The sequence below is a fragment of the Saccopteryx bilineata genome, chromosome 4 (genome assembly GCF_036850765.1).
Source record: "Saccopteryx bilineata isolate mSacBil1 chromosome 4, mSacBil1_pri_phased_curated, whole genome shotgun sequence".
NCBI lineage: Eukaryota > Metazoa > Chordata > Mammalia > Chiroptera > Emballonuridae > Saccopteryx > Saccopteryx bilineata.
The window spans coordinates 11,715,576-11,739,143 of NC_089493.1; the positions used below are offsets into that span (position 1 = coordinate 11,715,576).

General features: G+C 57.2%; 1 protein-coding gene across 2 annotated transcripts in view; it reads right to left on the reverse strand.

Annotated features, from left to right (window-relative positions):
- Positions 1 to 23,568, reverse strand: part of RIN3 (Ras and Rab interactor 3) — a 124,336-nt gene that overhangs the window by 18,025 nt on the left and 82,743 nt on the right. For both annotated transcript variants that reach the window (XM_066276011.1, XM_066276009.1), the window contains exons 5-7: positions 15,723 to 15,814; positions 6,194 to 7,753; positions 4,392 to 4,700 (exon numbers count right to left, since the gene is read on the reverse strand). In XM_066276011.1, coding sequence (XP_066132108.1) covers positions 4,392 to 4,700; positions 6,194 to 7,753; positions 15,723 to 15,814 — 1,961 coding nt within the window. The remainder of the gene's footprint in view (positions 1 to 4,391; positions 4,701 to 6,193; positions 7,754 to 15,722; positions 15,815 to 23,568) is intronic.

Consider the following 23,568-nt stretch of genomic DNA (forward strand, 5'->3'; position numbering starts at 1 on the left):
CCTTGTGTCTCTACGTTCAACCCCATGCTCACTGTCCCAACAGGTCTCGCCAGCCAGCAGCCAGGCCCTCTATTTATATTTGTCTCCAGTGGGCCACAAATGGACCGCTGGTTACTATTGCCAGCGTGGCGCAATGAGGGCATTCTTCCCTGGAGATGCAGGGGCAGGAGCAGGGCAGCTGGGAGGGAAGGGCTGACTTCTGCTTAGCGTGGAGGGAGCAGGCAGGACCCAAGCTGGAGTTCTGACCTCCACGGGGTCGCCGACAGCTCCCAGGGCTTCTACACGGGGCTGCCGGAGTTTGAGGACCGCACTTTTTTTTTTTTTTTTTTTTTTTGTGGCAGAGACAGAGAGAGTCAGAGAGAGGGACAGATAGGGACAGACAGACAGGAAGGGAGAGAGAGGAGAAACATCAATTCTTCGTTGTGGCTCCTTAGTTGTTCATTGATTGCTTTCTCATATGTGCCTTGACCAGGGGGCTCCAGCAGACCGAGTGACCCCTTGCTCAAGCCAGTGACCTTGGGCTCAAGCTGGTGAGCCTTGCTCAAACCAGATGAGCCTGTGCTCAAGCTGGCGACCCTGGGGTCTCGAACCTGGGCCCTCCACATCCCAGTCTGACGCTCTATCCATTGCGCCACCGCCTGGTCAGGCTGAAAACCACACTTTGAGTAGCAAGCCATCAGCAGCGTCTGGTAGGAGGGAGGTGTGAGCTGGATGCTTGGGGTACCGGGCTTGGTCCTAAGGTGGCTGAATGTCAACGTCAATGTCAATTTCAGGAGAACTGAAGTCAGTCGGGACCTGGCTAAAAATGCATAACTTCTCTCTCGTCATGGGGAAACATCTGACGTACATAAAATGAGGAACTTTCATTAAAAAGAAAAACTGGTGGGGGATGGGGAGGGAACCCTGCATTCCTTGAAAACACCAATGTCATAAAAGACAAAGAAAGGCTGTGGAAATGTCCCAAATGCAAGGAGGTAAAAGACACGTGGCAACTAAACGTAATACGTGAGCCCTGATCCTGGGCCTGTGGCAGAAAGGCTGCTGACAAGGACCGTATTAGGTCAAGTGACAACCTGGAACCCAGATGGTGGCTGAGATAAAAATATTCTGTCGAGGTACATTTACAAAGCAGACCTCTTTCCCGGGGTTACGTAGGAGAATATCCCTATTCTGAGAAAAGTATTTAGGGGCAAGGAGCCAAGATGCATGTAACTTACTCTCATGAGACTCAGAAAAAAAAATTACGTACGCACAGAGATGGCGGAAATGATAAAGCAAACGGGATAAGATATTAACAATCCGGAAAAGACATATGGATGTTTCCATTTTCATGTCCTATTTCTATTTTTGGAGTTTTTGAAGTCGTAAAGACTTAAAGCCAAACAATTTCCCAGCAGAAGCGGTTATTTCACACACAGTTCCACGCAGAGCCCCATGTGGAAAACAGGGACAAGCAGGATAATCCGGGGGAAGCCAGGGTGGGCCCCGCCTGCCCGTGTCCCTTCGGTGGCCCCCGGGGTGCCTCCTGGAACCCAGCTTGGAAACCACCGAGAGGGTTCAGCCTCTCATGTCCTTGGGAACGTGGCGAGGAGGCAGCCATTCCCGCCCCCTCGTGTCCATGGGACACACACACATCCTCGGTGGCACCTGATCCTTGAAACAGCCCTGAGACAGGTGCTCCCAGCCCCACGTTCTAAGTGAGAAGACCGCGTTCCTGGAAGGTGAGCACCTCCTTGGGGCCCACACTGTCCAGGCGTTTTCTATACGCTCTCATGCCCCCTGATCCAAAGCTGGGGCTCAAGCCCAGGCCCATGAATGAACCCCGAAGCCCCTGCTCTTCTCGGCAGGACCTGCTTCCTCCCAGGTGAAGAGGCTGCGGCTCCCAGCCGCGCAGCCCGGCAGCCCGGCCTGCTCAGGGCAGAGGCGAGACCGGGAGTCATGGGACTTGCGGCCCAGTGCGCACCCCGGTGGGAAAACACGCTGTCGGTTCCCTGATGGGAGGCCCATGTGTTCCTGGCGAGGAATCTCTATAGGGAGCCAGGAACCCGGCCTGCATTTCTAGGCTCAGAGATTCCCACCTGGGGCTGGTTCCTGAGTCAGCAGAAAGAGTCCAGCCTCCCTCCACGGAGGACAAGGACTGGGAAACAGCACCGTGCTCTGTCACGTGCTGTGCCGGGCGGGCCCTCTCAGCAACTGCCTTCTTTCCTTTCCTCTCGTAAAATTAGCCGGCCCTGCCCCATTCCCTGCTCTACGGTTTTTCCCAAGCAAATCCACTGTCAGTGAAATCGCTGTGTTTGAAGTTACTGTCGAGAGCGTGTGTGTTGCAACGAATTCCAGGATGCCCGAGCTGTCTGAGCAAACTGGGACTTGCTGGGAACGGAACTGCCCGCTTCGGGCCCAAAGCTGTCTGCCTGACAATGTCTCAGGACCTAGGAGGTCTTGGACCTGATGTCACCTGGAGCCCTGGTATGGCCGGGGGAAATAATTCCCCAAATGACAAGTTTGGGCGGGAAAGGCCTCTGAAGGGAGTGTTTCTAGAGGGATTGGACCTTGCCCCTTTCCCAGTCCCATACCCACAATGCCTCTGTTGCCTGTGGCCTCATGGGCTGCCTGCCCTGCTCTAAAGGAGGTGGAGAGAACCCTTCCCCTCAAACAGCCGCCTCTGGCTGGGGCCGGGAGGTGCTGTGCCCTGAGGCTGAGATCCTACATCTGTTGTTTCTCATACTCACGGTGAATGAGTGTGGCTTCTGAAGCCGTTGAAATCGTAGCTTCCCTTCTCTGTAAAGCAGCTTCCTCTTTATGTAGCCTTACAAGGCTAAGTACCCCATTCAAGGTCACACAGGCAGTAAGTGACAGGTCAGGAATGTGACCCCACATCTGTATGGCTACAGAGGGAACAGTCCCTTCACTCCCCACTACCCCGGCCGCCATGTGCAGTTGCCGAGGGCACGCTGCACCCGGGCACCAGCTGGGGGGTGACTGGGGGTGGATCCGAGGGCACGCTGCACCCGGGCACCAGCTGGGGGGTGACTGGGGGTGGATCCGAGGGCACGCTGCACCCGGGCACCAGCTGGGGGGTGACTGGGGGTGGATCCGAGGGCACGCTGCACCCGGGCACCAGCTGGGGGGTGACTGGGGGTGGATCCGGCCCCGCCCTGGCCACTGAGCCGTGCACACGGTGCAGGGATGCCCGTTCCTGTCGGCCTGGAGGAGCGCTGTGATGAATGGCTACAAGCAGTCTCCGTGACCCCCTCCCTACATCTGCGTCCCTGGAGGCTCTTGACCTGGCAGCTCTTCCCATCAAGGAGGAGTGTCTAGTTCCTCACCCCTGGATGCTGGGCTGGTCCTGAGACTCAACAAGTCAATGAAACATTTCAGGTGGCGCCGCCAGCTGCAGCCCACGCCCTGAGAGGCCTCCCGGCTTTGCTTGTTCTCCTGGACCGCCAGCTCCTGCCGAGCACACTGGCTAGCCTGCCGGCCAATGAGCAGTGCATGGCCCAGTCACCCCTCTCCGAGGCCAGTCACAGCCAGTCGACCACCCAACACCTGAGCCAGGCCGTCCTAAACCAGCCAGCCTCCAAACAACCCTCTCTGACCAACGACCCCCTAGCTAGCCCAGCCATGCCTCGGCCCCCTTGACCAGATCAGCACAACTGCTCAGCTGACTTATGAGCAATAATAAATGCTAACAGATTTAGGTGCTGTTAGGGGGTAAATGTCCCTTCAAATGTCCCTTGTACTGATACCCTATGACCTGATTTGGAAACAGGGTTGTTACAGATGTAACTAGTTAAGATGAGGTTGTATTGGAGGAGGGTGGGCCTCTAATCCAATAGGACTGATGCCTTTATGAAAAGGGGACATTTGGACAGACACAGACACACACGCAGGGGAAACGCCACGCGCAGACGGGAGAGATGCTGCCAAAGCCGACAACTTCCGGCAGCTGGGAGAGGGACCTGGAGTGGACCCTTCCCCAGAGCCTTCACAGGGAGCAGGGCTCTGCTGACACCTTGACCTCAGTCCCCCACCTCCAGAGCCATGAGAGAGTCAAGTTTCTGCTGTGGAAGTCACCCAGTGTGTGGTACTTTGTCACAGCAGCCCTAGGAGGCTAATTCAGTGCCTTGTCATGATTCACACAAAGCTACAGAATGGGCTGGCTTCCATGGCGACCATACCCTCCTTTTGGTACCCAAGGGAACCCCTGCAAGGTGCCCAGGTACTGTACCTCCACCATGCCCAGTTTTGCCCTGGCAGGCCTTTGAGCCTACTTGGACTTCTCTAGTGCCTTCCAGAGGCTCTGGAGGCCCTGGCAGGGGAAGGGTCACAGATCCACGCACAGCGCAGCCTGGAGAGAACCCCCAGTCCAGGCCCCTCCGGCCGCCGCTTACCTGGGTTGCCGAGCGCCATGGAGTCATAGATGAGCTTACAGGTCTTGAGCAGGGTAGAGATCTTCTTCTCGGGCGAGTAGGCCTTGTGCATGCTGGCGAACTTCTGCAGGATCTTCTCCATGACGGGCATCTCCGGGACGCTGGTGGTCACCCCTAGGTCAGTGGTGGTGGTGGCCAGGACCACAAGCTGGTTCTCCTTGAGCTGTTGCAGCGAGCCATCCTTGCTGTGGATCTCACGGAGGCACGAGTTGATGGCTTCTTTCAGGGGCTTGAGGACACACTTGTACAAGGCGGACTCCACAATTGCTTCTGCAGTTGGGAGAGAGGAGCAGGGTGAGGACCCCCGTGGCAGGGATCCTGCCACCAGGCCGTGCTGCCCGACAGGATGGCCATCCTCATCTTCCGATCCCTGGAAAACATACTCAGAGCCCCAGCAGTTACACCCCGTGTCTCTGACACACGAGACAGTGTGGTGCATTCAACAGAAAGCCACACCAGAAGACACGGAGTGCACAGGGGCCCTCGTACTGATACCCTGTGCCCTAATGCTCTCCCAGGGCCTGGCCCAGATTAAAGTCTTATAGAGCTGGCGGCTACTACATAGCTTCGAGGGGCGCTAGTCACATGGGAGCTGTGCAGCGTATATGGAGGGCCTGGGTACCCAGTAAACATTTGGTGGAATTATTCTGGATGTCTCTCTTTCTAGCCCCAAATCCACCCAACTCTATAATCTCTAGAACACAGCATACCCTCACCTGACTTCTCATCATTTCCTAGGCGACCACCTTGACCTAGGCTACCACCATCTTTTGCCTGAGTTATGTTCGTAGCCTCGTTTCTGGCCCCTTACAGTCCATTCGCCACACTGAAATCAGTGTAATCCTGTTATGGCACGTCTGGCCACATTTCTGTGCTGAGAACCCTCCAATGCCTCCCATCTCATGGACAATAGAAGCCAAAGTCTTCCCTTTGCACTTCAAAGCCCCTCAGTGATCTGTCCCTGTGGCCTCTCAGCACCTTGTTCACTCCCCTGTGCGCATGCTGCTTAAGCCACACTGGTCTTCTTGCTGCTCTACCACCTGCCATGCCTGCTCCTGCCTCAGGGCCTTTGCACCTGCTATTCCTTTTGCCTGGAGAAGCCACTTCACAGCTATCCACCTGGCTTATTCCTTCACTGTCCAAATGCCATCTTAGCCAAGAGGTGCACTTTTCATCTAATAGAGTGGGAGTCAGCCAGCTTTGATATCTCAGCAACTCTGCAACATACATGCCACTGTCCCCACTTTACAGATGGGTCAACCCAGGCTCTAATGGTGTGGGTTACACAGCTAGCCAGGGTCTAAGAATTTGAACCCTTATCTATTTGACACCAGGATGATGTTCAGCTGCTTTGGGTGACAGTAGAGAAATATTCTGTCCCCAGGAAAAGGGTCTCAGTTATTGTTTCCCATCTACAAAATGAGAGGGCTTCGGCCTAGCCCCCCAGGGTCCCTTCACATCTGAGCGCCACCAGGCCCCCTGCAGAGGCCGACTGTGGCCCTCAGCAGCCACACGCTGGGACTCCTTTTGCCTCTAACTACTCCTTGTGACTGTCTCCCTAATAAAGCCAGCGGCATCCTAAGGGTGGGGTCCTGCCCAGCTGCTAATGTGGGCTGAGTTCCTTCCACGGTCTCAGTGGGCACACGGCACAATTCGGAAGCACAAGGCGGAACAGCGGACCGGCTAGTTCAGTTAGCCCTGGGTGGATACGATAGGGATGCTCCCCCCACTCCGGCCCCTCCCGGCCCTCGCCTCAGACTCACCCAGCTGCTCCTCGGAGTGCAGGGCGGGGTCCACCAGAGCCCGGAGCTCCGTGCTCTGCAGCAGGTAGCTCTTGAGCTGGGTCATCATGGTGCGGATCTCCTGCAGCATCTCGGTGCTGGAGACCTGGCGCGCCATCATCTCCAGGCTGTACACCCTGTAGTCCTGCACCAGGTTGCCGAAGTACGAGGTCTTGTCCTGGGCCAGCTCCACCACCTTCTTGTACAGCTTGCGGTCGTTGGAGAGGAAGGCCTGGAAGACGCTGGAGAAGCTGACCAGGCTGAGGCGGTGCCGCGCCTTGCCCAGGATCATGGAGGGCTTCTTCTTCACGCTGGGGCTGCTGAACTGCTCCAGCTCCTCCTCCGTGCTGCTGGTCGAGTAGGAGTCCTGGTCGGTGGCCGAGGAGGGCACTCCCCCGCTGTCCGAGAGGGAGGCCAGGGAGCCTTTGAACTCCGGAGCGCTCTGGGGCTGGGCACCGGCCTGAGTATGGGGGTTCGAAGTCCAGGCTTGGGAGGCAGGGCTTTGGACTTCTCTGGGTGGGCCAGGGCTGGCTTTCTCCAGGGACACCTCCTCCGTTAGAAGCTCCGCACTCTCCAAGGGGCTTGGGAGGACTGAGGCCAGTTGCCGGGAAATCCGTTTCTTTCTAGGGGGCGGGACCGGGGGGAGCCGGACCTTCCTTGACAGCTCTGGCAGGCTGCTTGGATCTCTGGCATCGGCCACTGCTCCCTGACTTTGCTCTGTGGTCCTCGGAGACCCATCCCCAGGACTGTGCGAGGTCCCCTGGGGAGGCAGGCTGAGTGGGGATGCCCTGGAAGGACCTGGCTGGTCCCACTGTGCCGTGAGGCCCCTGTCTGCCTTCCCCACACTCTGGTCCTCCAGGGAGACCTTCTCAGAGACTCGGCGTCTGGGAGGAGCAGCAGGGAGGCCCTTCTTCACCGGCCCTGGAGGGGCAGGGGCCTGCTGCAAGGGGCTGGGGGCTGCCCCTGGCTTCACCTCCTCCTCCCTGAGGGGGCCCAGGCCTATAGGGGGGTAGGAAGGCCTCCCACAGGCTGTCATGGGTAGCTGGCTCGGATGGTCTGGGGGGCCTAGGACATGGGGTGCAGGGTGGGAGGCAGGAGGAAGGGCCTCTGGAGGTGGGGGAGAACCAGGCAGAGGACAGGCTAGGGCAGGGGTAGGGGCGGGGGCGGGGGCGGGGGCAGGAGGAGGCAGGGCGGGGCTGGAGGGGTGGGGGTGGGCTGCGGGGGGCGGGGGCGCTGGGCGGCGAGGGGCCCACCTGGAGGTGGGTGAGGTAGAGTCAGGGGTGGGAGGCACCGAGCCAGAGGGGCAGCTTCTAAGGGGAGGCAGGTCAGCAGGCAGGGTGCCGCCACAGTCCTCGATGAAGATCGGGTTCACAAACCACAGGCGGTCATTTCCGACGGAGAGTTCAATTTCACACGAGCAGTTCTCATAACGGGAAGCAGACCTGAGGCTGGAACCTGGGGGCGTCCTGGGGGCTCGGCCTCTGGGGGGTTCCGCTGGGCTCCCACCCGCTCGGCGGGCGTTCAGCGAGGAGTCCCAGAAGCCTGTGGAAACAGGAGAGGAAGAGGCAGTGGGTCCTGGAGCTGAGTCCCCTGCTTAGCCAGAGGGAGCGCTGTGGGTGGGGTGAGACCAGGGCCACGCGTGGGCTGGAGGGGCCGTCTCAGGGTGTGTAGTTCAGTGCTCCCCAGGTTGTTTTGCCCTCTTGGACTGTTTTAAACCTCTCCCACCACTTCCTGCCTTGAGAGGGGAAGCCCCACAAGATCCTCCCCTGCAGGGCCGGGGTGGGGCCAGGCGGCAGTGGTGACAGGTTCAGCTTCACTTCTGTCCCTTGGTGTGTGAGGGCCCACCACGGAGGGCACCGGAGACACAGGGGGCAGGCCATGTGGGGCTGGACGGACAGAAAGCTCCGAGTTCCTGCAGCTGGCCAGCTGTGGGCTCTGGGGCAGGCTGCTCGATCTTTCTAGGCCTCCGTCCAGTCATCTCTGGATGGGGGTGGGGGTCCCAACAGGGAAGGTGTTTGGGTCTGTTTGGGCCACCACAGGTGTTCAATGCAGGAAAAAAACACCTGTGGATTGTGGCTTGTATGCTCAGACCTGACCATTTCTGTGGGAACACCTGCCCACTGCACAACGGCCGCCTCTGGTCAGTCCCCATGTTAAACAGCAAGCTCTCCCACCCACCCCCAGTGTGGGGGGGGCTGTCAGAAAACAGGGGCTCCTGCACTGCTGAGCTAAGTTCCAGCATGACTTGCTCCTGCCCTAGCCCTGACAACTCAGCCCATGACCGCAGCCACCAAAACACCTCTGTCCCCATCCAGGCATTGTCGTTCTGGGTGAGGGGCATGGCACATCCACGTTGCAAGGGCACTGGGGTCAGCCAGCTCAGGAGTTCCTGACTTCTGGGTGCCAAGCCCTGTGGAGACTCTGACAGATGCTCAGGACCCTCCACAGCACAGAGCACCGTGTCTGGGAACAACTTCAGGTGCCTTGCAGCCGCTCTGAGCTCACTCAGGCAGCTCCTGCTGGAACAGAGCACCCAGGTCCTGTTCAGCTTCCTCGTGTCAGAGATTCCTCGTGCAGACCCCGTTGTGACGGATGGGGCCAGGCCTCTAGACTCTCACCCGGAGCTGCTGACCTCTGGGAGCACTTCATCAGGAAGAGAACTACCAAAAGCAACGCCCCGGACAGTAAAGGAGCACGCACGCACTGAGTTCTGGCCGCGTGGGCCCCCTGCTATACGCGGGTCAGCGCACGGATCCCTGACGCAGGTCTTCAGGGTAAGTCCCGGTACCCTCCCTGTGCTGCAGTGAAGATAAGAGACCCAGAGAGAATAAAGAACTCTCCCACGGTCACGGGGTTGGTGAGCGAAGGCGCTGGGATTCGGAGCAAGCCAGCCTGGTTCTTGAGCTTGTGCGCTCAGCCACCGGGTGTGCAGTCTCCCTTCTTAGGAACTTGCGACACTTCCCATTCTCAGTTGCTCGGCCGGCGTAAGTGAGCGGAGGGTTGCGTGCACCCCAGGACTGGGGATGTGGTAAGAGCACAACAGGCTCTTAATGCCGAAAGAAAGCAGATGTCACAAGGTGGCTGAGGGCCCAGTGTGCGCGCCTGCCCTAAGAGACAGTCATTCTCAGGGATGCGGGTATTTGCCCCCTTGCTGGCCAGGGGACCGCAGACCGAATCAAGGTGAGCAGGGCATAATCCCAGGACAAGTAGGCTGCTGAGAAACTGACAAGCAAGCCTGCGTGTCCCCTCTGAGGTGGGGCCATCACAGGGAGGACCGTGGGGCTCATGGTTCAGTGCTGGGCAAAGACGCTGCGTCTGCCAGCCCGAGTGTGGCAGCTCATGGTCTCCATGGTAACACAGGTGACAAACTCTCGTGGGACTCTTTACCATTTGCAAAACGTCACAGTCACCATCTGAGGACAGAGTGCCTGGACAGAGGGGGGTCTCTGGGCTTCCCCATGACCCACACGAGCTGTTCTTCGTGGCCGCCTGGGCCTTGCACTTCACTTTCTCGGGCATCTACTGACCCCTTCATGAGTCTGCTGGGTGCTTGGCATTATACACACAGCTCTTCCGGCCTTGGGGAGTGAGCAAGGGAAGCACTGTGCCCTGTCTACACAGCCCCAATAAGGTCTCTTGGGAAGTTCTCCTAGCCAGCCAGCCAGTCTGACTCAGAGGTGAACTGGACAGCAGCCCACAGGTGAGCAGAAGCCCCCAGCGCTCACCTGCCAGCCAGTCTGACTCAGAGGTGGACAGCAGCCCACAGGTGAGCAGAAGCCCCCAGCGCTCACCTGCCAGTCCCCACAAGCTTTTCCTCTGGGTGAAGGCAGACGTCAGCAGGTAGGCAGTAATCAGAACTGCCCGCCCATGCCTGGGCACTCCCGCTATTGCTCACCTAGATCATGGGCACAGCCTGCTCTCCCCATCCAGTCTCTTCCTTGTGGCACCGTGCCAGGCATCTAGAAGTCCCTTGATTGCTGTTTGTTCAGAATCAGGGCCAACCCTGTAGCCAGGCCCTCAAGGCCTATGGCATCTGAATCTGACCATCTTTTCTAGCGCCACCCCATTCTTCCTGAGCACGCCCTGGGTTGCCCGCTCCAGTCGTGGCTAACGCCGTTCCTCCGCCCGGCATGCTCTCCCACCCTCCACCTGGCAAACTCCCACTCACCCTTCAAGGCTTGGGCCAAATGCCCCCTGTTTGGTGGAGTCTTCCGGACACATCCGGGCCTCCCCTGCGCTCCCTGTGCCCCCAGCTCTGGCACACATGCTGACCACTGACCGGAGTGGCCATCCCTGGGGCTGTAATTCTCCAGTGTTACCTGACTCCCGCCTCCCCCTCCCAGACTCCGAGCCTCCAGAAGGCAGCGCGGCGCTTCCTCTGTCCGAGTATTTCCAGCGCCCGGCGCTCCATGCAGACCCGAGTCGGCCCTTTCGCCTGCACAAGGGGACCAGCTTAGCCAGAGTGGGGGGCGGCGCCCTAGGAGTGGGACGCGGGCAAGGTGGGTTTGGATGGTGAGGTGGGGACAACCGACCACGGGAGGATGTCCAAAGGCAAGAGAATGAAGACGAGAGGAGGAAGGCAAAAGGAGGACCACGGAGCTCCACAAGTGGACGGACCGCCAGCCAGCCAGCCAGCCTCACAGGGCCCGTCATGCAGAGATAAAAAACAACAAATCTCATTTCCCACAGCTTAGATTTGGGGGCTGGCAGGTGTGGAGCAGACACTGGGGTTCAGGGAGATGGGTCCAGGGCCTGGGTGATTAGAAAATGCTCCCGGTCCCTAAGACAGGCCCGGTGGTCGCACAGGCAGGGAAGAGGCCCACAGCCAATGGCACTGGGAGACTGGGAGGGGAGGGGAGCTGAGGCCCCAAGGGCCGCCCTTCAGGGCCTGGGGGCCGGCCAGAGGCAGTGCAGGCCTTAGCTCAAAGAAATAAAGAAGGAAGTAGGTCACTTTCTCTGCAGCCTGCAGAGTGTCCAGGCCAGAGGAGAAGTGGAGCACCGTCATGCAACCCTAGAGGTGGCAGAGCCGTGGCGTCTGTGCCTGCTGGCCCCGTGCCAGGCCTGGGCTCGGCTGCGGTGTCCCCTCGGGGCCCCGGCCTCCCAGCCTCTGTGCTGCCCTCGGACTCAGCTGACCCAAGGCCTCCTGTGCCTTATATGGAGAAAGCTCGTGCCAGGTGCCCACTCCTACAATCCTCAGAGGGCCTGGCCCAGGCCAGGTGACGGGCTGCAGGCCCTGGGGACAAAGGTGATGGAAGTTTCACTCTTGGGGAGCCCAGGCTGGTGGCAGGGCAGAGAGGTCCTGAGTAAATGCAGCCAAGAAGTCCAGATGTCATGGAAATAGCCCCAAAGTCCAATGAGTTCAGCGAATAAATATGTATTTTCATGGCACCCCAAAGACGGGCTCCTGGACAATCATTCAAACTTGTGTTTTTAATGAGCTTTCAATAACTAGGAAAATGCTCACTACATAATATAAAGGGAAAAAAGCAAATTATACGCCAACTTGGAAGAGCTATAAAACATATGCCTTTTCTAAAAATATTTTAAACATATTAGACATACTGCAGACAAGTCAGAGAACGTCGGCCGATCTTACCCTTAGTTACTACCGCTTTGTCTCGATTCCTTTTGCACGTAGGCTCAACACCATATAGTTTAGGGCTGAGTTGCTCCCTAAGTTAGCTTTGAAGGCCCATGATCATTCCTATAGAGCCTGCCCTTTAAATGTCGTCTTTTCCAAGGCCAGACTCAGAGTTTCTCCTGTCAGTGCACAAGCAAGCGTTCCTGGCTATCACATGGTGCCGAACCCGCCAATCAATAGCTCGCTTTCTGCAACAGCACCCGAGTCTGAACAGCAGGGCTCGTGCAACTATCTGGGTATTTATTATATTCTTCTCATTTTTTTGTAAAGAGTGAGTAGGAGGCTAGAAAAACAGCACTGCTGATCACAGTGATAGGAAACACATACACGCCTCATAAACTTATCTCATGCAGATCAGTGTGGCCACTGGGGAAACAGTGTGGCAACTCCTCAAACAGTTAAACATGGAAATGCCTTAGGGCCCAGAGAATCCACTTCTGGGAATATATCCAAAGAATCCCAAAACACTAACTCAAAAGAACATATGCGCCCCTATGTTCACTGCAGCGTTATTTACAATAGTCAAGACCTGGAAGCGGCCCGAGTGTCCGTCCTTAGAAGAGTGGATCAAAGAGCTGTGGTGCATATACACAGTGGACCACTACTCGGCCATAAAAAGGAATGAAACTTACCATTTGTGACAGCATAGATGGACCCTAGAGGGTATTACGCTAAGTGGAGTAAGTCAGCCAGAGGAAGACAGATATATCATTTCACTTCTATGTGGAAACTAAAGAGCAACACAAAGAAAGAAACAAAATAGAAGCCCACTCACGGATACAGAGGTCAGACTGGTGGTTGCCAGGGGGACGGGATGACAAAGGAGGAGAGATGGAAAAGTACAGATTGGTGGTTACAGAACAGTCACGGGGAGGTCAAGTACGGCACAGGGAATAGAGGCAGGAATGTTGTCATAACTCTGTGGTGCCAGGTGGGTACTGCTGGAGATCTCGGGGGGACACTTTGTAAAGTACAGGACTGTCTAACCACTGTGCTGCACACCTGAAACTAATACAAAAGAATACTGAATGCAAACTGTAATTGAAACAAAAAAACTTATCCCAATTGCAAGATCATCAGCAGGGGGTGGGGCTGGGTCGGGTGGGTGGAGGGCAGGGCAGCGGGAACCTGATGTTAACGGGACCCTGGGAGGGGCTGCCCGGAGCCGGCCTGTGTCTGGGGAACAGCTGTGCCCACAGAGCCCACTGACCTTCTGCTGTCTTTCTGGAGATTCCCTGGTGTCCTTTCACTAAGTCCTCTCTTGCCTACGCCAGTTTGGTTGGGTTTCAGTTCTCTGCTACAAGAGTGCCTTGCTTGGAACAACACGTGACACACTGGGTACAGTGCCTGTGCATCCTGGCCCTTGGCAAATGCTGCTCTTTGCATATTTATTATCACCAACGTGGCCCTGGCCGGCTGGCTCAGTGGTAGAGCATTGGCCCGGCGTGTGGATGTCCCAGGTTCGATTCCCGGTTAGGGCACACAGGAGAAGCGCCCACCTGCTTCTCCACCCCTCCCACTCCCCTTTCTCTCTCTCTCTCTTCCCCTCCCGCAGCCATGGCTCTGTTGATTCAAGCACACAGACCCCAGGCACTGAGGATGGCTCTGTGGAGCCTCCACCTCAGGTGCCAAATATAGCTCCATTTATGAGCATGGCCCCAGATGGGTAGAGTACTGGCCCTAAATGGGGGTTGCCAGGTGAATCCTGGTCAGAGCACATGCGTAAGTCTATCTATCTCCCCTCCTCTCACTAGGAAAAGGAGAAAAAATATATGTTAGCATGAACTCAGGAGACGGTGGATGAGGCTCAGGTCTGGACACGGCAGAACCAAAGCCCTCGGCCTCCGACCGGACGTGCCCTCCCAGCTCCGGTCTCCATCTCTCCAGGGAACTGTTCTGATGAGTCTTGCTCTACATCTTTCAGCCTTTGGGGATGGGACACCAGGTCTGATGAGAACCCAAGCTGTCCAGTCCCTAAGACATGTCAATGCCCTTCTCGAGGAAGGAAGTGCTTACTGACAAATCTGAACTGCCACTGCCTTCCCAGATGGAAGCCTCCCCTACCCCCACTCACTGGGCCTGAGGTCAAGCTCTCCAGGACAGCAGGGCTCGTATCTATTCTCGAAAGGAAAGTCCACGGGATGCCTGCCTCAACCCCATGGTGGGGCCAAGGGCTGTCGCAACCCGAGCCTCCTCTCAGGCCACCCTCCCCAGGCCGAGCTCATCCAGCTCACCTGCCCATGAGCAGGCCTCACACGGGCCTCTGACTGCTGGCTGCAAAGACCATGGAGAAGGCCGTGAGGGGCAGCGAGGGGCAGTGGACCCTGACTGCTGGCTGCAAAGACCATGGAGAAGGCCGTGAGGGGCAGTGAGGGCCAGTGGACCAGCCATGCTGGGAGTCAGGAAGCCCTTGGGGCTCATCCCAGTTTGTTCATTTCCCGCCCGGGCTCCTGGACACGTTTCTCAGTTGTGCTAAGCCTGGATTTTCTGTCTGTAAAGTGGCGATACAAGGACGACACAAGCCAGCGCTCAGCGCGCTGCACTGAGAGTGTCATCCATGCCGTTATAGAGCACAGCGGGGAATGTCATTTGGACAGCGTGAATTATGAATCGGTCACCTGTTCCCCATTCAAACTCCTGGAAGGGTAAGAGCCCAACAGCTAAAACATCTGGGGGTGCTGCAGCTACCCCGCCTGGGTCAGGTCCCAGCTCTGCCTCCAACCGGGTGACACCGGATATGTTCACTGAGCTCTCGTGCCTCAGCTTCCTCTGCCGTAAGTGGGGCTTCCAATACCAGAACCTACTTTATAAGGCTGTTTAAAGCTTTGAGGAGCCAGTGCCGGCCAAGCAGAGAGAACGCAGTCAGTGCTCGCTACACATCGGCTCCCCAGGGCCGGGGCGACTCCTCCTTCCTCAGTTCTGACCATGAGCTTCTTTGCGGCATCTCTTGCTTTGCTGTCCAGAGGACCCTCTGGGTGGTGGACCCAGCCTGTCCAGGGAACCGGCAGGTATCTTCTCTGATCCCAGGTGTGCCCCTAACTCCTGTGACCCACTCCCGCCCTCTCAGGCGTCGCTCCTTCCATCTGACGGGCACTGGCGAGCAGGGCGCTCCCCCGTCCGGGCACCACGCTCGGCTGTGTGTAGTGCCGTGTCCCGTGCACAGCTGAGTCGAGAGATTTCACCTATTGATCAACTGCTTTGTTCATACACGAGACCAGGCCTGTGCCCAGGAGCTGGAGCCCTCCGAGGTGGCTGGCCTGGCTTCCCGAGGGCCAGCAGGGCGAGGCCCGAGTCAGAGCACTCAGTAAAGCCTGACACAAGGAAAGGGCCCAGCAGATGAGAGATCTTCTCGTTACTGTGCGGAAGGCTGGGTCAGAGCGCTCTTGTCTTTTCTCCTCATTTCTTTTCCTCTCCCTTCGTCATCCCTCAGAAGGTCAGAAGGGTAAGGGGCACGGTGGGGTGTGCTTAGGGTCAGTTGGTTGGGCAGGGGCACAGTTCAGTTCACGATCACGTTCACGCAGCTTTTCCGCCTGACAAGGATGACCAGGGTTGTAGTGGCTGCTGGCACCCGGCTCGCTGGCCACCGTGGAGAAGGACCTTGGCATTGGCCACAGCCTGTCCCAGAGCCACCCGCCGACCAGCCCCAGCTCCCTCAGACCTGCTGGGCAGCTGTTTGATGCCTGGGAGACTCTTCCTGCTGCAGGGGTTCAGCAGCCTGGGGCAGGGGTGCCGGCGGTCCCTGGGAACTGGCCCTCAGAATCCAGCTTGGACTCAGCCTGAGGGGCCATCCCTCTGCACAGGGGTCAGCAGGGCGGTTCTAGAGCCCCATCCCTCAAGCCTGCCCCCTCCCAGCCCTCAGGGCGGACTTACCCAGGCCCAGGTTGGAGATGGTCTTGAGATCTGCAAAGCTGCCGGCCTCTAGGATGGCCTGGGGCAGCCTCAGCGTGAAGGGCAGTAAATCTCTGCGGGAACACGAGGGGTTGGAGGTCACGTGTGGGAGGGATCTGAGTGTCCATTCCCCAGCCCTCGCCTTCCCGCACCCAAACCCACAGCCCACAACGGAACCACCCCAGCAATCCCACTGGCTGCTGGGGTCCCCACGCGGACTAGAACCTTCCCTGGGAGGAGGGCACAGCTCTGGGGCTGAGGAAGCATCTAGTCAGATCCAGGTACTGGGCCGACACTATGGACCCAGAGACTGGGAGACCCTCCATGGGAGTGGGGAGGAGGCCACAGCTTTTTCCTAGTTTTGCTGGCCTGGGACGCCCAGGAAGCTTCCATTAAAGGCTCTATTTTGGGTACAGTGGCTGACCCACCCCTTTCTGCCTCTGACCCTCGCTGCTCCACACTGAGATGTGCAGCGAGTGCACAGTCAGACTTCTCCTGTGAGCACAGTCAGACATCCCCTACTGAGTGCATAGACATCCCCGTGAGCACACAGTCAGACATCCCCCTGTGAACACACAGCCAGACATCCCCAGTGAGCACACAGCCAGACATTCCCAGTGAGTGCATAGACATCCCCGTGAGCACACAGTCAGACATCCCCCTGTGAACACACAGCCAGACATCCCCCTGTGAGTGCATAGACATCCCCAGTGAGCACACAGTCAGACATCCCCCTGTGAGTGCATAGACATCCCCTGTGAGTGCATAGACATCCCTGTGAGCACACAGTCAGACATCCCCCTGTGAGTGCATAGACATCCCCGTGAGCACACAGTCAGACATCCCCCTGTGAGTGCATAGACATCCCCTGTGAGTGCATAGACATCCCCAGTGAGTGCATAGACATCCCCAGTGAGCACACAGTCAGACATCCCCCTGGAAGTGCATAGACATCCCTGTGAGCACACAGTCAGACATCCCCCTGGAAGTGCATAGACATCCCCGTGAGCACACAGTCAGACATCCCCCTGTGAACACACAGCCAGACATTCCCAGTGAGTGCAGACATCCCCAGTGAGCACACAGTCAGACATCCCCCTGTGAACACACAGCCAGACATCCCCTAGTGAGTGCATAGACATCCCCAGTGAGTGCACAGACATCCCCGTGAGCACACAGTCAGACATCCCCCTGTGAACACACGGCCAGACATCCCCAGTGAGTGCATAGACATCCCCAGTGAGTGCATAGTCAGACATCCCCAGTGAGTGCATAGACATCCCCAGTGAGCACACAGTCAGACATCCCCAGTGAGCACATAGTCAGACATCCCCAGTGAGCACATAGTCAGACATCCCCAGTGAGCACATAGTCAGACATCCCCAGTGAGCACATAGTCAGACATCCCCAGTGAGCACATAGTCAGACATCCCCCAGTGAGTGCAGTCAGACATCCCCAGTGAGCGCAGTCAGACATCCCCAGTGAGTGCAGTCAGACATCCCCAGTGAGCACACAGTCAGACATCCCCCAGTGAGTGCAGTCAGACATCCCCAGTGAGCGCAGTCAGACATCCCCAGTGAGCGCAGTCAGACATCCCCCAGTGAGCACATAGTCAGACATCCCCCAGTGAGTGCAGTCAGACATCCCCCAGTGAGCACACAGTCAGACATCCCCCAGTGAGTGCAGTCAGACATCCCCAGTGAGCGCAGACATCCCCCAGTGAGCATATAGTCAGACATCCCCCAGTGAGCATATAGTCAGACATCCCCCAGTGAGCGCAGTCAGACATCCCCAGTGAGCGCAGTCAGACATCCCCCAGTGAGCGCAGTCAGACATCCCCCAGTGAGCGCAGTCAGACATCCCCCAGTGAGTGCAGTCAGACATCCCCAGTGAGCACACAGTCAGACATCCCCCAGTGAGTGCAGTCAGACATCCCCAGTGAGCGCAGTCAGACATCCCCCAGTGAGTGCAGTCAGACATCCCCCAGTGAGCACACAGTCAGACATCCCCCAGTGAGCGCAGTCAGACATCCCCAGTGAGCACACAGTCAGACATCCCCCAGTGAGTGCAGTCAGACATCCCCCAGTGAGTGCAGTCAGACATCCCCAGTGAGCGCAGTCAGACATCCCCCAGTGAGCACACAGTCAGACATCCCCCAGTGAGTGCAGTCAGACACCCCCAGTGAGTGCAGTCAGACATCCCCAGTGAGCGCAGTCAGACATCCCCAGTGAGCACACAGTCAGACATCCCCCAGTGAGTGCAGTCAGACACCCCCAGTGAGTGCAGTCAGACATCCCCAGTGAGTGCAGTCAGACACCCCCAGTGAGTGCAGTCAGACATCCCCAGTGAGTGCAGTCAGACATCCCCCAGTGAGTGCAGTCAGACATCCCCAGTGAGCGCATAGTCAGACATCCCCGAGTGCACTTCCCTGGTGAGCACAGTCAGACAGCTCACTCTGCTGCCTTTGGTCTGAATGGGAAACTGTGTAGGACCTCTTCAGAGATCTCCCAGCAGAGACTCAGATACCTTCTCCCTTTATTGCGCAGATAGGAAAACTGAGGCCCCAAAAGGGACAAGACCAGGCCACATGGTGGGTAGAAGGCAGAGTGTGCTGAGCCCCAGGCCTCTGGTTCCCAGCCAGGGCTGTTTCAAGGGGCCAGGAGGGCGTGTGGCACTGCAGGAGCCCCAGGATGGATGGTTCCAACTCTACATCTTGTCCTGGCATTCAAGGCCTGTCACAGTCTGACCTGACTCCGCATTCCAGCCATATTACCACTCTATCCACCTTCCCCCCCAAACCTAATTCCAACCCTGTGGGTAGGCATTAATATCTTTGGCTTAATTAATTTGGGATCAGAATTCCCTAGGGGAGTGGCTAAATGTGCATTGTGCAGATCCACGCCCAGGAGCACCCAGTCGCAGGTCGGGGGTGGGCCAGGAGTCCACATTTGTTAATAGCTTTCACAGGGATCTAATGGACACAGCCTTGGGTGGGAACCCCAGCCCGCAAAGCAAAGGCTATCAATAAAAACACAAATTAAATAGCTCTCCAGATATGTATGGATGTATATATATATCTTATAAATTATTAAGCTCATTAGAAAGCATTCACAAAGAGAAAAAAATTTCAAAATGAGATATTTAGAATAAGCATTCTGACAGTCTCACACACGCACGCTCTGGTGGGTAAGCGTGCAAACGCCCCTCCCTGGAGCTCTCTGGGCTAGCTGGTGTTTTTTAAGATCTCTGGACCACGACTGCCAGGAAGAAACATCTGATGTTTCACACAACACACATGCACACACTCACACACGCACACACACAACAAGTTCAGCAGCTACATGAGTCACATGCTGCTATTTTCTAGTCTAGTTTAATTCTTCATTAAAAAAAAAAAAGAGCCAGTCATGATCCACTCAACTGATTTGAGGACCCCCTCTGGGTGTTTTCGGACCTCAACAACCCATCCCCCGGACACCAACAGGGTGTTGCACAGGTAATCCAGTCCTGACACGACCTGCCCGCAGTCAGTGCACGGCCGCCGGTGAGGGACCCACTCGCACCACACTGCCCCCACTCTGGGTGCCCGCTGCAAGTCCCAGGCCACCCGTCCTCCCGACTGATCAGCTACAGACCACGATTCCTACGCCGCTGCCCTCAGGCTCGACAATGTGAGGGACCCACTCGCACCACACTGCCCCCACTCTGGGTGCCCGCTGCAAGTCCCAGGCCACCCGTCCTCCCGACTGATCAGCTACAGAGCACGATTCCCACGACGCCGCCCTCAGGTTCGACAATGTGCTAACACAGCTCCCAGAACTCAGGGAGACACTTAACTTACATTTACTGGTTTATTATAAAGGCAGCAGACATCCCCCAGGACGTCAGGAACAGCCTGATGGGAGAGGTGAGGTGGGGGGTAGGGACAGGGAGCGGCATGCTGTCCTGATGCAACAGCCTCCCAGCACCGGGGTGTCCATCCAGGAGGGTGCGGGAACTGGAAGTCACCCGGCGTTCCTGCTGATCAACCCCATCTCGAGGTTCTCTGGGGGTCCCACCTGTGTCACCTCTGAGCACAGACTCAGGCATGACAGAAAGGGGCTCATCCTGAATAACGAGAGGCGCCCCATCCTGCGGGAAACCCTGAGGCTCTAGGCGCTCCGTGTCAGGACCCTGGACAAAGACCCCATCTTGGTCTGACAGCTTGCCTCCTCACGGGCTGTGAGGCGTAGACTGAAAACCTCCGCACCTGTCTGTTATCTCACTCCTGCTTCAGCACTGGCTAGTTTTCTCCGCCCCCAAGGGGCGTGGCACCTTCCTAGGTCCTGGGGGGGGGTGACTTGGGGAGTGCTCCTCAGATACAAGAACAGGCCTAGGAGAGCAGTATCTGAACCCCCAATGCCCATGGCACCCTCAGCTCCAGCTCCTCACAGATCCTGGGTGAGTTTTGTGGGTAACACTGTAGAGGGAAGAGCATGAATTCCTTCTGGTATTTTTTTTTTTAAGTGAGAGAGAGGGAGAACGACAGAGAAAACCAGCCTGAACTTTAGAATCCACAGACCAGACCAGAACCCTAGCTCTGCCATTCCTGGCACGGTGTCACTTCCATTCCCTGGGGTGACAGTGGGGACACGATGCCCTCTTAGGGGGTTGCTTTGAGAACTCAATGACCTGGGGTATACGACTAGCGCACAGCGCTGACCTGCACGGAGAGACAGGCGTGTGTCTCCTCCTCCTCCTGGGAGTGCAGGGAGCAGTGGGTGGGACTCCTTCCCTCTGCCCTGCTCACCAGGACCATCTAAAGGCAAGACAGCAGCTCCTGGCTAAGGTGGCAGGGGTGTCAGACAGCTTTCTTCAAAGGCAAAGAGGACCAGCCCGCCACCCCCTCCTCCTGCCAGGAGGAAGGTGGCAGCTTAGTCACAATGCTTGGCGTCTGGACACTTCCTAGAGAGGACAGGCACAAGGGGCTCCTCCCTTCCTTCCTCATTTCAGTTAACTGCACCCCCTTCCCGGGTGTGCTGGGAACCAGACCTCATGAACCTTGCAAGGGCCCGAGCAGAGACCTGCAGCATCGTAATGCTCCAGACACGATCAAGGGGGTTTGCCCTCCTGTTTCTCAGGGTAGGAGTCCTGGCATCTCCCTGTGCAGCCCCTGCCACCCCCACCTACTCCTCCCGACACTGGCTGCCCCACCCCGCTGGGTCCCCCATCCACTGCCTGGGGCAGAGGCCTCCCTGGGTCCTGGCCGGTCTCCACCTCCCCTTGCTTCAATCCCACCAGCCTCTGCGGCCCCGTCCCGTCCCTCTGCGGTCTGACTGAGCAGCAGTGTGGCTCAGGGCACCTGCGGAAGGAGGTCCCATAGCTCCTGGGCATGGCGTTCAGGGTCTTCCAAGCATCTAACCTCCTAGCCACGTGTCCAGTTCTCGCCCTGAAACACTCCCTGAGCTGCCTGCCCGTAGCTTTCCCACTGCCAGGCCTCTGCCCGCGCCGTTTCCTCCACCCAGAATTCTCTTGCCGCCCTTCTTTGCCGGGCCCCCCAGGACCCCCCTTCCACCAGGAGGTCCTGGACTCTGCGGTGCAGGGCAGGGCAGGGCCTGCGGGGAGCAGCTCGTGTACCACCCTCTGGCCTCAGGCCTCGGGAAGCAGTGGGGGCCCGGGCGGACCTGCTCCAGCTCCGGTCCTGCTCAGCACCTACTGTGTGACCCGCGGCAGGCCACACCTCCGTCTTCTCATCACAACAGCAACGAGGAGACGCTGGAGGGTGTCTGCAGCACTCGCTTAGTGCCAGGCGTTCTGCCAAGTCCCTTACAAGGACCTTCGTGCCCAATTCTGAGCTGAGCACACCCTGGGGGAGGGTCGCTGCCCGAAAGGTGGGTCTGAGGGGGAAACGCTCCCCACAGGCCCACTGCAGGGTCAGAAGGGACTCTGGGACCCACAGCTGGACCCACAAAGCCCGACCCAACACAGATGTCCTGTCACGGCCTCGCTGCCGCCGCCCCACCCAGCCCCTCAGACGTCTCACCAGCTCCGTGCGCCCACCGCTCAGCCTCTGCAGGGTCTGCTCCTGCGAGCCAGCACCCGTGATGCTCAGCGGCTTGTCCTGCATGCGGGAGCCTCACCACCTGCCCTGCTGGCCCATGATGCCTGGGTGTGTCCCAGTGGCTGGCTGGCTTGGGGGTACAAAGCCCAGTCCCTGAGGTCCTCTTTATGCTCCAGAGCTGCCTGTGGGATCCGCTGAGGCTGGGGCCGCCCCGCCTTCACACCCTTGCTGGGCTTCCCTCCTGTCCCTGTCCTACCCCCTCTCCCTGCTGCTTTCTCCTGGGGCAAGTGCTTCAGTGTCACCTGCACATGGACCCTCCTCTCAGTCTGCCCCGGGGAGACCCCCAGCTAAACGATCACTATCCCTGCCTAAAAGCAGTTCACAAATGCTGGTTTGCTGACAGGCTTGTTCTAAGTGCAGGTTATATATATATGTGTGTGTGTGCATATATGTGTATATAATATACACACACACTACACACATGTTATAAATGCAGGGCATGTACAGGCTTGTTCTAAGTGCAGGTTATATATATGTGTGTGTGTATATATCATATATGTGTATATAATATATACATACACTACACACATGTTATAAATGCAGGGCATGTACAGGCTTGTTCTAAGTGCAGGTTATATATGTGTGTGTGTATATATATCATATATGTGTATATAATATATACATACACTACATACATGTTATAAATGCAAGGCATGTACAGGCTTGTTCTAAGTGCAGGTTATATATATATGTGTGTGTATATATCATATATGTGTATATAATATATACATACACTACACACATGTTATAAATGCAGGGCATGTATAGGCTTGTTCTAAGTGCAGGTTATATATGTGTGTGTGTATATATCATATATGTGTATATAATATATACACACACTACACACATGTTATAAATGCAGGGCATGTATAGGCTTGTTCTAAGTGCAGGTTATATATGTGTGTGTATATATCATATATGTGTATATAATATATACACACACTACACACATGTTATAAATGCAGGGCATGTACAGGCTTGTTCTAAGTGCAGGTTATATATGTGTGTGTGTATATATCATATATGTGTATATATACATACACTACACACAGACAGACACACACACACACGTTATAAACGCACAGTCCTGTTTCCCACCCCAGGTCCACTGAGTCAGGCTCTCCAAGACGGCCCCAGGAGTCGGCATTTTCACTAGCCCCCTGGCTGACTGGGGGTCCGAGCCAGGTTAAGGAACCAAACCCGGAACCCTCGCCAGTCCCCAGGCCCCGTCCGGCTGGGAGCCCTGGGGTTTGCGTTGGTTTGGGGTGAACATGCTGATGCAGAGCCTGTGTCTTCCTGTGCGGGGCGGGGTGGGGAGACAGAGGCTGCTGGGGGCGCCCAGCACGTGTCCCTAGTAAGAGCTCGGCGAGGACAGGGCCTCCTGCTCTGGCGAAGTCCTCATCACGCCGCGTGACGGTGTCAAGGCTGGCCCACGCCACCATGGGGAATGTGCTCAATGAACGGGCACAGGTCTCAGTGCCCACTGGGTAGCAGGCTCTGAAGGAGGCAGGCTGGCAGCTCAGCACGCTGCTGGGGACACAGGGCCCAGAGCCGGGACTGGCATTTGTCACCCGAGTGTCCAGCACGGACCACACCGCCCTCTGAGCAAGGCCCCGCAGGAGACTACACAGGGGCACTTGGGATGTGCGTCTCCGGGTCACTCCCTGCCGCCTGCGGGAGCCTGCGGGCAGCGTTCTAGAACTCCAGACCCACAGAGCTCTCACACT